At 43.2% G+C, this 15,590-nt stretch overlaps 1 protein-coding gene across 2 annotated transcripts in view; it reads left to right on the forward strand.

Moving 5' to 3' along the window:
- phlpp2 (PH domain and leucine rich repeat protein phosphatase 2) overlaps positions 1 to 15,590 on the forward strand; it is a 162,235-nt gene that overhangs the window by 114,796 nt on the left and 31,849 nt on the right. For both annotated transcript variants that reach the window (XM_072518092.1, XM_072518093.1), the window contains 4 exons: positions 3,831 to 4,033; positions 4,668 to 4,728; positions 4,918 to 5,013; positions 7,359 to 7,514. In XM_072518092.1, the coding sequence (XP_072374193.1) occupies positions 3,831 to 4,033; positions 4,668 to 4,728; positions 4,918 to 5,013; positions 7,359 to 7,514 (516 nt within the window). The remainder of the gene's footprint in view (positions 1 to 3,830; positions 4,034 to 4,667; positions 4,729 to 4,917; positions 5,014 to 7,358; positions 7,515 to 15,590) is intronic.

Consider the following 15,590-nt stretch of genomic DNA (forward strand, 5'->3'; position numbering starts at 1 on the left):
TTGATGGGCAAAGGGCTACAATTCCTATTGGAGATTCTTTGATTTTTGTTTCCCCCCTAATGGTTCAGTTGGATAAGAGAAGATATGACTCCTCATGTCACCAATATGATTCTTCAAGAACAGATTTACTGATCACTTTTCTCAATTGCTGTTTGAGATATTTGCAATGGTATTCACCTGCCTAAGCTTATTGTACTTTAGAAAAAGCAATCTGAAGTGTCCTTTGGGTGTCAGAAGGTACTAGCCGATAACTTTCTTTTTTAAAAATGTTTTTATTCTCCATTTTCACATTTTCCTTCAAAATTTACACCCCACCCACAAACAGTAGACGGTAACAAATACTCCCACCACCCCAAACGACGGCCCACCTATCAATATATGCATCCAATAAAACAAACCCTCCCAACAAAAAAACAAAGGAGAAAAAGAAAAAGGAGTCCGGGACCGCCCATGGTCACCATTGACCTATAGAGTCCACTCCCCCCCCCCCCAAACCACTTAACGCCCTCCAACCTCTGGAAGAGTACGGTACATGATACCCAAGAGTTGCACCTCCCCCCAGTCTCCAACTCCTCCCGTCCACTGAAACTCCTCCTCCCAACCTCTGTTCCTTCCCCCCAACTTTGCACCCCGGCTAGACCACTCGGACCCTGTTCTGCCAGGTTCCGATGGCCGCAGCCCCTCCCCCCACCTCGCTCCCATTCACTGGCCGGCTTAAACCGCCCAGCGTGGAGGCCCCCGCCCGGGTCCCTTTCCCCCTTGTCCGGCCTTCGGAAAGCCCAGAAATCCCCTTTTAGCACACAAACCCTGCATATCCACCTACACCCCAAAGAGCCCTCATTTCGAGTGAAAGTCCCATCACTTCCCTTGTCCAAATATATACAACATTGGCTCCTTTAGCCCATACACCTGCATGCAGTGAAACAAAAAAGAAGAAAATACAGTCATGAGGTTACATCGGCACGTGGCCATTTCTCAATTTCTCAGTTCTGCCACAGTCCTTCTGCCTTTGCAAACCTCCACTGCTTCCGCCGTTCCAAAATAAAAGTCCCTGAGCTTCTAAGTCACCCTCCGCTTCGCTGGATATACAATGCCGCACTGCACCTTGCTAATGTACAGTGCCCTCTTCACCCGGTTGAAGGCAGCCCGCCTCCTCGCCAGCTTCACCGTAAAGTCCTGGTATATACGTATACCAACTCCAGCCCAGCTCAGGATCTTCTCCTTCACACTGTACCTACGGGAGCACAGAGTCACTACACTTGGCAGCTCACTCGCTTTTGGTACAGGCCTCCATGACCGATGAGCCCGATCCAGTTTGTATCAGGAAGGATCCTCCCCCTCCCCCAATTGTTTCGCCAGCATCGCGGCAAAATACTCAGTCGGCCTCGGTCCTTCAACTCCTTCGGGCAGCCCCACAATCCTCAAATTCTGTCGCCTGGATCTGTTTTCCAGGTCTTCCATTTTTCCTCGCAGATTCTTGTTAATGTCCGCCACCTTCTCCACTGTAAATCCTATGATAATCTCCTTCCCCATCGAGGCAAATTGATCACCGTGCTGCAATACCGTCTCCTCCATTTCCTTCAGCGCCTCCCCTTGCTCTCGCACCTCCGCCACTGCGCTCGCCACCGCCTTCTTCACCGGGGAAATCGCCTCCTCCGCCAGCACACTCAAAACCTACCTCATCTCCTTCCTCATTGTCTCCATGTATTTTGTAAACTGCCTTTCGAATCCCGCAGCCATCACCTTAGCTATTTCTTCAGCCGTAAGCAATGCGGCCTCCTCTGGTGCTCCAGCCTCCATTTTCCTTGGTGACCCCGCAGTGACCTTTCCGCTCCCCGACGGACCTTCAGCTGTTTTCCTTACGGACGTTCTTTTGCTCACCCTCGACATTTTTCTTAACTGTGCCTTCACTCTGCCGCCTCCGTGCCTTCTCCCTGCTTTTGCCGCCTCCGTGGACCCTGGGACCGGGCTTAAAGCCCCGAAAATGCCGTTCCCGAACGGGAGCTCTCCATTGTGCGGCCACCTCCCGCCCGCCGTCACCGGAAGTCCCCCGGTACTAGCCGATAAATGTAGGTTTTTTTCCTAACTAGTTTTCATTCTTGTTCTGCTTGATTTTTAATCATTTTGGAAAAAATATGAACTACACATAGCAGCACAGCAATAGTTTAGCGGGAGTTTTCAATAATCTTGACTTTTAGAGCTGTTTGTTCAGATTTGGCATCCACCAATTTTAGGAAGTTAGGATAATGAAAATTTATGAATTAAAACACTGTTAATATTCTTACTTATTCAAGTCAAGAAAAGTGCAAGACTAAGGATTAATTTATGGAGAATTTGCATGTCATTTTTTTGCACTTGGGGGAAAAATGCCAATTTATAAGAATCTAAAGAGATTTCTTTAGGCAGTTTTTTTATCCACTTACAATTTTTAAAAAAAGATTCTTGGGAGGTGTTTGAGCAGCCACTTTCTAAGTAGGGTGCCATATTTAGATAATTGTTCCTACTAGCTTTGTCATGTCCTTGAAAAATTCTTGTAAATTAGTAAAATAAAATTTCCTGGTCAAGTTCACGTTGGTTGTAATTTAATCCGATTTCTGTCTGTGAAATAATCCAGTTAAGAGCCCATGGAGTTAGGATAGTATATTAGCATGGGTGGAGGATTGGCTAACTAATAGAAGACAGAGTTGGGATAAGGGGGGGCATTTTCAGGATGGTAACCTGTAACTTGTGGAGTGCCACAGGGATCAGTGCTGGAGCTAAAATTCTTTACAGTATAAATAACTTGGACGAGGGAAGTGAATGTACTATTGCTGAGTTTGCAGATGGCACAAAGGTGAGAAGACGAGGGGTGAGGATGACGCACAGTCTATAGAGTGATATGGACAGGTTAAGTGAGTGGGCAAAAACTTGAAATATAATGCAGGAAAATGTGAAGTTATGCACTTTGGTAGAAAGAATAAAGGTGCTGAATATATAAATGGAGAAAGACTGCAGAAAGCTGTGGCTCGGATTTAAGGGTCTTTGTGCTTAAATCACAAACTAGCATACAAGTTCAACAGGTAATAGGGAAAGCAAATTGAATGTTGGCTCTTGTTTCAAAGGGAATGGAGTTTAAAATTGGGAAGTTGTTTTGCTAAAGCGATACAAGACACTAGTTAGACCCCGTCTGGAATACTGTGACCAGGTTTGGCCCCCTTGGCTAAGGAAAGATAGACTGGCATTGGAACGGTCCAGAGAAGATTCATTAGATTGATCCCGGCGATGGAGGGATTTTGTTACAAGGAGGTTGAATAGATTAGGCTTTTACTCATTGGTGTTTAGAAGAATGAGAGGCAATCTTTTTGAGACATATAGGATTCTCAGGGGGCTTGACAGAATAGATCCTGAGAGGTTGTTTCCCCCTTGTGGGAGAGTCTAGGACCAGAGGGCATAATCTCAGTAAGGGGTTGCCCATTTAAGGCCGATGAGGAGGAATTTCTTCTGAGTGTTGTGAATCTGTGGAATTCTTTACTGTAGAGCGCTGTGGAGGCTGGGTCATTATGTATGTTCAAGGCTGAGATAGACATTTTCCATCAGTAAAGGAATTGAGGGTTATGGGGGTAAGGCGGGAAAGCGGAATTGAGGATTATCATTACAGATCAGTCATAATTTCATTGAATGGCGGAGCTGACTCAATAGGCCGAATGGCCTACTTCTGCTCCTACGTCTTATGGCCTGATTGTTGGTGTATGTATAATTTAAATTTCATGATTCTAGTTTTACCTACCCCTTTAAGCATGTTGTTAGTTACTTTGGGCTCTCATTTACATTTTGTTCTTTCTGCTTATTAGATTGAACTCCATTCGGTCAGTCGTGATGGACAGCCTAGAAGCTATTAATCATATAACTTTCCTGGATCTACGGGACAATCTCCTGACTGAACTTGACTTAAGTGTAATTGCAAGTATTGAACATCTGCATTGTGAGCACAACAACCTGACAATTCTCACATTAAGTGGTTTCGCTTTGAGGACGTTGTATGTTGGTTCCAACCGTAAGTCAATAATATTTTAACTGATTATTTTCTAATTGCCATTTTCCTCTAAAGCCTGGACTTACTCTAGTTCTGAATTATTGCAGTGTGGACCTCTGAGTCAGAGTTTGTGTCCCAATTGAACTACAGATTTGTTGGAACTTAATTCCCCACATTGTGATAACTTAACAAACAAAAACATCCCCCTTTCATTTCGGTTTAAAAATCTGGTTCTTTGGATTCTTAAGTATGATGACATTAGGAGCAAAGATCAGCTGAAAAATAGTGCTGAGTGACAGCAAGGATCAATGTAGGCATCATGCTGGAAGAAGGCTGAAAGGGGACATGGCCAAAGCGAAGAGAGCATTTCAGGTCTTGAAGATGACTAAGGAAAACAAGTGGAAATATAGAGGAGTTGAGTTCAGTACAGCAACTGAGAATTTATAACGTGATATATATTTGGGCAGAGAGCTAAACCTCAAAGTGGAATTGTTGGTTTAGGGCATACGACATGATAGTCATGTTGCATTCGGCAGCTTTTCCAGTGAACTGTGGTGCAGTAAGCAATGAATTATATATTTTATGTTCATTGAGGTTGATTCTAATTTATTTGAAAATAACCTGTTTTAATAACTTATTTTGGACATTTGTTTAGAGTTGACAACACTGAGCATCTATCCACTTCCTGGTCAACTGGTTCATCTTGATCTCTCAAGGTAGGCGTATATCTGTCTGCATATATTATACAGTTAATATAATTGAGATTTCATATGCTACACCAGTAAATTTAAAATAGTCACAAACATGTTGGATGAGCTATTTTTGCTTTTGCAAAATATGATTTTTAAAGTAAATATCAGAAGTTTATTAGATTGTAATCAAATTATTTTATTTTGCCTCCACAGGAACAGGCTGGAATCCGTACCTGATTGGGTCTGTGATGCCAAGAAACTTGAACTGCTGGATGTTAGTCATAATCTGATTACAGAATTACCTATGAGGTGGGAAAGGACTGTAGATCTCATGATATTTCTGGACAGTTTATGGCATAGAACTTGTAATACTACTTTTTCCCCTCGGATTCTATAATTATTTTATGCACTTCATTTATCAGTTGAAGTAGGCAAGGAGGCCAAGTGGGTTTTTTTTGTGTGGGGGGGGAGGGGGAGATAAAAGTTGAGAACCCCTGACTGGCTTCACTGATGCTGCTTGTGGAGGAGTGCTTTGCATTAGTTTAGCATTTTTGACAATGCTGACATCTTTATTTCAGACTGCTGGGGAAATCAGAGAAGCCAGTGCACTTGTATTTAAGTGATCCCTTTCATGACCTCAAGACACCCCGAAGTGTTTAATACCCAATTAAATACTTTTGAAATGTATTTGCTGTTCCTAATATATGATTGAGGCAGCCAATTTGCAGTCAGCAATGTGGTGATATGCCTAGGGACCATATCATAGTTGGATAGTATGAGACCTCCAACCAGCAGGTGGCGGTACGGGCACACCATGTGGTCTCAAGACCAAGGTCATGTGACCTGGAACTGGTATAAAAGAGAGGTTCATCCGGCCATCTGCAGAACATGAGATAGAGGGTAATAAAACATACATGTAACAGGTCAGTAGAATTTGTAAGTTCCAGAGGACTTCATGATAGCCAACTCTGTATCAGATTGCCATCCTACCATGCGAGATTCAATAAAGGGATCTTGGTTTGGACAGATCAAAGTGTTTGGTGAATTCATCATAAAGTACAAGGGACCAAACACAACAAGCAAGATCTCCCAAATGACTAATCATCAATGCTTTTTGGTTGCGGCATAAATATTGCCTAGGACATTAGGAGACTTCTGCAGCTCTTTATTGAATAGTGCCATGCTATATTTTATGCTCCCCGAGGGGATAGGCAGGATATCAGTTGAAAGTCTCAACCGATAGATGATATCGCTACACTCATTCCGTTTTGCACAATATTTCCAGCCAAAATTACATGCTCAAATCTGGTGTAGAACTTGAAGCCACAGAGATGAGGTTGTTATCATTTGTGCTAGGTTTGACACCTTTGGAAATCTCTATCCTCGAGGGCTGTGGATGTTCCGTTGTATCAGAGTACCTTCAGGGCTGAGGTCAATAAAGTTTTGGGGACTAAAGTAATCTGGGATAGGGTGGGGAATTAAGCTGTTGTAGAAGTTCAGCCGTAATCTTATTGAAGGAAGGAGTAGGCTCAAGTGGCCGTTTAATCGACTCCTATTTCTTAAGTTCTTAAAACCCAAATTCCTTTCCATTTAGCTTATGAAACAGCTGGAACTGATAACAGAAGACGGGGAGGTATGGAGTTATTTGCTTATGCATGTTTTTGCACTGCTTCACCTCAGTCCAGCATTAGACCTTGCCCTGGAATACCAAGGTGTGTGCTGCTGTCTTCTAGAGGGGAAGGGAGGATTAAATCTTCTGATTCTGCATATGATTGGAAGATAGAATGAAAATGGTTTCGGGTAAATTTTGGATTCTTTGAGGATGAAATAATGAATTTATGTGAATTATGCAGTAAAATGTATTTCAAGAACACACTATAACAAGGTGACTGGATCCTGGAGATTTGTTTTTAACTCTCCAACTAATATATAACACCAGTCAGCAAAGAGGTTAGTGAATTTGCTTGACTTTCACTTTGCAGTTGAGACTTCATTTGTTTTATTTTATCTATTGCACAGAGCCAAATGTTGTTGTTGATTAATCGTTGATACTTTCTTCTTTTTCTTAACCTCTCCACTCCTTGACGGAGCATAGGCCATAGATAAATTCTCTCCATCTAAAACTGTCTTGGGCCAAACTCTCCAGTTGTTGCCATGTAGAGCCTTTTAGAAATTTTAAAATTCCATTTTTACCTTGGTTGCCCAGACACATTTGAATGGACTGTTACTTAGCCATGCAAACCCAAACCTGTTGCTCAATTCCCAGTTTGTATGCTGAGTGAGCTGATCTCAGCTGAGACAGTAATTGGGTTACTGCAATTGGCTTCTATGCATCTGGATTATTCGAAGGAAAAATCAGCCAACGTTCCTGTTCCTCCATACTAGCTAATGATCATCTCTGCTGGACCTGAGACGATGACAGGATTAAACTTGTACTTTACTAAGGGTTAATAATTATTTGAGTTCACATATGAATGATATCCCTTTGTATGGGTTATGAGAGTGACGCCACTACCCATGTAACCATCACCAAATTAATGTTTCTGGGTAGAGGGAGAGAAAACGGATGTGGTAAGACAATCTCATGTAAAATATAGTTGTGTGCATCTTGTATATTATATCGGCAAAATGTTTTTGTCTATTGTTTACCTCAGATTACTGTGCAGCTTGAGCCTACAGAAGCTATTTGTTGGACACAACCATCTTCAAAGTCTCCCTAGTCACCTGGAACACACACCTCTAGAGATTTTCGATATACAACATAACCAACTTAATGAACTTCCAGAGTTTCTTTTCCTCAAGGCTTTGAAGTAAGTTTTTATAAAAAAAAAAAAAATGTGAATTTGGTTAAGGGATTTGTGACTGAAGTCAAGAAACAATGAAGGGAACTGTATTAATTAGTACTATAATGTGTATCAAATTGTTTCGTACTATTTTAACTGATTTGCTGTCATAAAGAAGAATTTGAAAGAAAGTGTATCAAGTAGAAATTTTGGGGGCTTATTTATTTCCCTTCATTCAAGTGCGGCATATTCGTTAGTGGCTTGGAATGGATGTTTTAAATAATGGAAGCGGTGCTATATCTGCCTTGTTAGCTCAGTTGGCTGGTCAGCTGGTTCGTGTTGCAGAGCAAGGCTAGCAGCGTGGTTTCAATTCCCGCACCGGTTGAGGTTACTCATGAAGGTTCGCCTTCTCAACCTTACACCTTGCCTGAGGTGTGGCGATCCTCGGGTTAAATCCCCACCAGTCAGCTCTCCTCCTCAAAGGGGAAAGCAGCCTATGGTCACCTGGGACTATGGCAATTTTACTTTTACTATTTGATTGATTTGTTTTTCCAGAGCTAGCTGTGTAAAGTTTAGACTATGTGATGGCAATTTAGTTCTCTCAATATTGTCACAACAGTTGCATGAATGCCGTAATATCAAACAGCATATTCATTGGACGTCTTTGCTTCTCAAATCTAGAAAATATGAATCATAAACTAACATTCGCAATCACATGTAAAGCTTAACGACTACTTAGTCACTTAATTTGAAGTAATTGATGAGGTTTAGTGTAGTACAAACAATGTACACATTGAAACACCTTCGACAAACTGATTTATCAACCATAAAGCATGGAAACATTTGTTTACAAACTGTTTTAAGAATAATATATGTACCAATGGTTTGATTGTCATGATTGTAAAACTTCCAACTTATGTGTGCCACCATGGAGAGACCCAAAACTTCACAAATTGAAGAAACTGGAAGATAATTGTTTTTCTCTCCTTATACTTTTTTGAAGTCAATGATTCATTGGTTAATTTAGTACCACGGATCATGGACTAATCCTCCAATAACTCCCTTTGAAAAGTTATAAATGAGCAATAACGGTTTGAGGGAGATCAAAAGTTCATGTGAAGATTGCAGGCAGGTCCATGTCCCATATCCTGTCACACCCTGATGCAATGTATTAGGGCTCTAGAGGGCTACCCTACTGCTATCATCATTTCTGTCCTTGTATTTTAAAATATAACCCTGATTTTAATAAAATAAATTAATACATTTTAAATAGATTAATAAATTCAGCTTCCCTTTCTATGTTTCTAATCATCTGCATAAATATGTTCTTGGGTCTAATCTTGTCTCATTAAATTACATTGGCAGGTCTTTTTTCATATATTTCACCTTTCTTTGTACAGTTTGTTTTTTGTCTTGGATAATATACAGCACCAGGAAGTGCATGAATAATGAAAACGCAATTGTACTTTTATTAAAAGAGTGACTTTTGTGCAAAAACATAATACAGCTCAGTTCTCCACAGTTTAACCGTATATTCTGTAACTATTAGATCTCGTGGCATTTCTGTTGGGCATTTTTGGCCTGAAGCATAGCTGCTAACCTGATTCATGCCTTTTAAAATCATTGCTTTGAGTAGGCTCTAGCTATCTACAAACTGCTGAACTCAGTCAGAAGATAGTTGTAACTGCTTATAAATTTTAGGCTTCAGGTTAGTGACTGGCTTTCTTTTTCTTTTGTTCACTGTTTGCATTTGCACCAAGTATACATTTGTGTAGATACAGTATTTGTGTACAGACGTAATTTCTATTCAATCCTTTATTCCTGTTCCTTGTTACCCTGTTACTACTTATGTTCACTCTTTCATCCCCTTCCTCCATTGTGAAGAAGGCAAGGAGCACCTAGCCATCTGGGAATTGGCTGAGAACCTACTTGGTCCAGTGGGTTAGGGACTGTACTCTTAAGCTGGTAAAACAAATAGGCCAAGAGGTACTTAGGCTACATGAGCAAGTCCTTGGAAGACAAATGGCTGGCAAAAACAGCACCCTGAGTAAGTTCAGTCTATCCTGATCCACTTTGCTTTTCTTTTGTTTCACCTTCTTCCGCCTCTGCTTAATTTTCTCCTCATTATGGCTGCACAGTTAGCAAAGCAGTTAGGAGTTGGAGACAAAGTGGTAATCTGTTTAATTATTGATCAGGTTTGCTAACCATGAAATTTCTAAACCTAAATCAGGGTCTGTAAATCCAAAGTAAAAACAAATTCATGTATCTGAGAGTGGGTGAAAAGGATAAATTGATGTCTGGGGGGGGAAAAAGGAACCGCTTGAACACCAGGAAACCGCTCCTACTTTATGATTCTTTGTGTTTATGCTTTATTTCATGCTTTATTTTGTCTTGAATTTTTTATCCATAAAAATATTTACTGACCTGTCCTGAACAAGGCAGCTCATAGATAGCAAATGCTGACAAGCACTGTGAACACCTAGTCTTGCCAACAGTGTTAACTAAACTCCGAAGAAGGCATGCCTCATTTGGCAAGAAGTAAAGTCATTGCAGCAAAACCCAATTCAGTAAATCTGTGTACTGCAAACTTTGCTTGTGACACAAGGTGGATTGGATTGGATTGGATTTGTTTATTGTCACGTGTACCGAGGTACAGTGAAAAGTATTTTTCTGCGAGCAGCTCAACAGACCATTAAGTACATGAGAAGAAAAGGGAATAAAAGAAAATACATAATAGGGCAATGCAACATATACAATGTAACTACATAAGCACTGGCATCGGATGAAGCATACAGGGTGTAGTGTTAATGAAGTCAGTCCATAAGAGGGTCATTTAGGAGTCTGGTGACAGTGGGGAAGAAGCTGTTTTTGAGTCTGTTCGTGCATGTTCTCAGACTTCTGTAATTCCTGCCCGATGGAAGAAGTTGGAAGAGTGAGTTGGAGGAGTCTCCAAGAGAATATTTTCCAGCAGCTGTATTCACAATTTTATTCACAGTTGTTCGATTTTCATTTTCTTAAATTTTATATACATGTACAATGAATAGTTTCAGCTGGGACATCAATTCCACATGGTGACTGTAAACATCTTTAGAAATGGTTTAGAGCAATTTCATTGGTCAGATCCGCTGCTTGCCAGTTTGAGATTAAGAGCTGTAAAAATACATTTTCTGCTGCTTTCTCAATCCAAATTAGTAGTTATTGACTTTATTCAGCTGCCTTTGATTGATTCACGTTTAATTAATCAAATATTTGATTATTTAAAAGGGAGGTTGTCATTTGAATCAAAAACTAATTTTACCCTCTTGATGTGACACTTTCAAGTGTAACGCGTTAAAAGGCATAGTATGATGGATATGCTCTAAGCGCAAGACTTTTCAATATATGTTTTTTTTAAATAATGCTGACCATTTTATATTTGCCAATGTTAATGCATCTGTTTTTCCACTCTCGGGGATAGAAAGGCCAGAGTGGGAAGAAGTGAACAATTAAAAAGACAGGTGACAGGAAGCTCAGAATAAAGTTTGCAGACTGAACAGAGATATTCAAAGCAGTCAACCAGCCTACTTTTGGTCTTCAGAATTATCACAAACATTAAAACAGGATACTGACATGTAAATCACTTTCGCCTGGAAGTAATGTTTGAGGCCTTGAATGGTGTGTAGGGAGGAGATAAACCGTCATCTGTGCTTGCATGAAAAGGTACCGTGGGAAGGGGCTACTGGTGGAATCGGAACTGTGGATTAGAGTATTGCCGAGGGAATGGTCCCTTTGAAATGCAGAAAGGCGAGAGGAATATGTGTTTGTTGGTAGTATAGCTTTGCAGAAATGTCAGAAGATGATCCTTTGAATTTAGGGGCTGGTGGGGAGGAAAGTGAGGGCAAGGGAAATGCGATAAGTTCAGGGAAGAGTGGGTGAGAGCAGAGTGTGTTAAATGAAAGGGAACCTGTTGTGAAGGCCCTGTTAACCATGGTGAGGGGATTGAAATCCATGGTTGAGGAAAAAGAAAGACGTATGAAAAGTGATATTATGGAAGGTTGAATCGTCAGAGCAGATGCAATGAAGACAGAGTAACTGGGAGAATGGAATAGAGTCCTTATGGGAGGCAAGGTGTGAGGAAGTGTAGTCAAGGTAGCTTTGGGAACTCCTGGGCTTATTGTGAATATTGGTTGATATCTTGAGACACACAAGTCAAAGAAAGAAAGAGTTGGTCATCAAACATTTGAAGACATGAGAAAGGTGGAGATTGGAAGCAGAGTCGATGAAATTTTCAGTTTGGAGCGAGAGCAGGAAACAACACTGATACCGATATCAGTGTCCAGAAAAAGAGGTGAGGGAGGGACCTGAGTCAGACTGAAACAAAATGTTCCACAGTAGGCAGAGCTAGAACCCATATGGGTGCCCATAGCAACACCTTTTATTTGGAGGGTGTGAATGGATTTTAATGAGGAGTTATTCAACGTGCAACCTGCACTCTGTTGGGTCTTTTTCTTCTTTTGGGTACGAGCAATATTGAGGCTTGGGCTAGTGTTGTTGGCAGAGTGTCCCTTACTAGTGAGTCTGCGAGCATCTACTGCAGGTGTGAAGCCAGTACTGATGCAAATGTTTTGTAGAGGTTTGCCGAAAATCCATCTGGTCGTGGCACCTTCCCCATCGTCATGGAGTTGATACCTCCATGACTTCCTCCAGTTCCAGTAGTGCTTCTGGGCCCTGTCTCTTGTATTCTCCCACGACCGGCATGTCCAGTCTGTCGAGGAATTGCTTCACCTCCGCATTTGGAGGTGTACAGCCCTCAGTTTTTTTTTAAAGAATATTTTATTGAAAATTTTTGGTCAACCATCACAGTACATTGTGTATCCTTTACACAATAATATAACAGTATAAATAACAATGACCTGTTTTATAAACAAAGAATAAATAATATATAACAAAAACTAAAACTAAATGGCAACTGCCTTGTCTCAGATAAACACTCTCCAAAAATATGGTTTAACAATCCAATATACAATTATTTATAGCAACGACCTATACATATTATACATATATATTAATAACCCTGAGACTCCTTCTGGTTCCTCCCCCCTCCCCCCTGGGCTGCTGCTGCTGCTGCCTTCTTCTTTTCCATTCCCTCTATCTTTCTGTGAGGTATTCGACGAACGATTGCCACCGCCTGGTGAACCCTTGAGCCGATCCCCTTAGGACGAACTTAATCCGTTCCAGCTTTATAAACCCTGCCATGTCATTTATTCAGGTCTCCACCCCTGGGGGCTTGGCTTCCTTTCACATCAACAGTATCCTGCGCCGGGCTACTAGGGACGCAAAGGCCAAAACATCGGCCTCTCTCGCCTCCTGCACTCCCGGCTCTTGTGCAACCCCAAATATAGCCAACCCCCAGCTTGGTTCGACCTGGACCCCCACTACTTTCAAAAGCACCTTTGTCACCCCCACCCAGAACCCCTGTAGTGCCGGACATGACCAGAACATGTGGGTGTGATTCGCTGGGCTTCTCGAGCATCTCGCACACCTATCCTCTACCCAAAAGAATTTACTGAGCCGTGCTCCAGTCATATGCGCCCTGTGTAACACCTTAAATTGAATCAGGCTTAGCCTGGCACACGAGGACGATGAGTTTACCCTACTTAGGGCATCCGCCCACAGCCCCTCCTCAATCTCCTCCCCCAGCTCTTCTTCCCATTTCCCTTTCAGCTCATCTACCATAATCTCCCCCTCGTCCCTCATTTCCCTATATATATCTGACACCTTACCGTCCCCCACCCATGTCTTTGAGATTACTCTGTCCTGCACCTCATGCGTCGGGAGCTGCGGGAATTCCCTCACCTGCTGCCTCGCAAAAGCCCTCAGTTGCATATACCGGAATGCATTCCCTTGGGGCAACCCATATTTCTCGGTCAGCGCTCCCAGACTTGCGAACTTCCCATCCACAAACAGATCTTTCAGTTGCGTTACTCCTGCTCTTTGCCATATTCCAAATCCCCCATCCATTCTCCCCGGGGCAAACCTATGGTTGTTTCTTATCGGGGACCCCACCAAGGCTCCCGTCTTTCCCCTATGCCGTCTCCACTGTCCCCAAATTTTCAAAGTCGCCACCACCACCGGGCTTGTGGTGTATTTCTTCGGTGAGAACGGCAATGGGGCCGTCACCATAGCTTGTAGGCTAGTCCCCCTACGGGACGCCCTCTCCAATCTCTTCCACGCCGCTCCCTCCTCTTCCCCCATCCACTTACTCACCATTGAGATTTTGGCGGCCCAATAATACTCACTTAGGCTCGGTAGTGCCAGCCCCCCCTATCCCTACTACGCTGTAAGAATCCCTTCCTCACTCTCGGGGTCTTCCCGGCCCACACAAAACTCATGATACTCTTTTCGATCCTTTTGAAAAAAGCCATCGTGATCACCACCGGGAGGCACTGAAACACAAAGAGGAATCTCAGGAGGACTACCATTTTAACTGCCTGCACCCTCCCTGCCAGTGACAGGGATACCATGTCCCATCTCTTGAAGTCCTCCTCCATTTGTTCCACCAATCGCGTTAAATTTAACCTATGCAATGTACCCCAATTCTTGGCTATCTGGATCCCCAAGTAACGAAAGTCTCTTGTTACCTTCCTCAGCGGAAAGTCCTCTATTTCTCTGCTCTGCTCCCCTGGATGCACCACAAACAACTCACTTTTCCCCATGTTCAGTTTATATCCTGAGAATTCTCCAAACTCCCGAAGTGTCCGCATTATCTCTGGCATCCCCTCCGCCGGGTCCGCTACATATAACAACAAATCATCCGCATACAGAGATACCCGGTGTTCTTCTCCTCCTCTAAGTACTCCCCTCCACTTCTTGGCACCCCTCAATGCTATTGCCAGGGGCTCAATCGCCAGTGCAAACAGTAATGGGGACAGAGGGCATCCCTGCCTTGTCCCTCTATGGAGCCGAAAGTATGCAGATCCCCGTCCATTCGTGACCACACTCGCCACTGGGGCCCTATACAACAGCTGCACCCATCCAACATACTCATCTCCAAAACCAAATCTCCTCAGCACCTCCCACAAATAATCCCACTCCACTCTGTCAAATGCTTTCTCGGCATCCATCGCCACCACTATCTCCGCTTCCCCCTCTGGTGGGGGCATCATCATTACCCCTAGCAGCCTCCGTATATTCGTATTCAGCTGTCTCCCCTTCACAAACCCAGCTTGGTCCTCATGGACCACCCTCTGGACACAATCCTCTATCCTCATTGCCATTACCTTGGCCAGAATCTTAGCGTCTACATTTAGGAGGGAAATAAGTCTATAGGACCCGCATTGCAGCTGGTCCTTTTCCTTCTTTAGGAGAAGCGATATCGTTGCCTCAGACATAGTCGGGGGCAGCTGTCCCCTTTCCTTTGCCTCATTAAAGGTCCTCATCAGTAGCGGGGCGAGCAAGTCCACATATTTCCTGTAAAATTCAACTGGGAATCCATCCGGTCCCGGAGCCTTCCCCGCCTGCATGCTCCTAATTCCTTTCACTACTTCCTCTATTTCAATCTGTGCTCCCAGTCCCACCCTTTCCTGCTCCTCCACCTTGGGAAATTCCAGCCAGTCCAGAAAGCCCATCATTCTCTCCCTCCCATCCGGGGGTTGAGCTTCGTATAATTTTTTATAAAATGCCTTGAACACTCCATTCACTCTCTCCGCTCCCCACTCCATCTCTCCTTCCTCATCCTTCACTCCCCCTATTTCCCTCGCTGCTCCCCTTTTCCTCAATTGGTGGGCCAGCAACCTGCTCGCCTTCTCCCCATATTCGTACTGTACACCCTGTGCCTTCCTCCACTGTGCCTCTGCAGTACCCGTTGTCAACAAGTCAAATTCTACGTGTAGCCTTTGGCTTTCCCTGTACAGTCCCTCCTCCGGTGCCTCCGCATATTGCCTGTCCACCCTCAGAAGGTCTTGCAGCAACCGCTCCCGTTCCCTACTCTCCTGCTTTCCTTTATGTGCCCTTATTGATATCAGCTCCCCTCTAACCACTGCCTTCAGCGCCTCCCAGACCACTCCCACCTGGACCTCCCCATTGTCATTGAGTTCCAAGTACTTTTCAATGCAACCCCTCACC

The sequence above is a fragment of the Scyliorhinus torazame genome, chromosome 10, assembly GCF_047496885.1.
Source record: "Scyliorhinus torazame isolate Kashiwa2021f chromosome 10, sScyTor2.1, whole genome shotgun sequence".
NCBI lineage: Eukaryota > Metazoa > Chordata > Chondrichthyes > Carcharhiniformes > Scyliorhinidae > Scyliorhinus > Scyliorhinus torazame.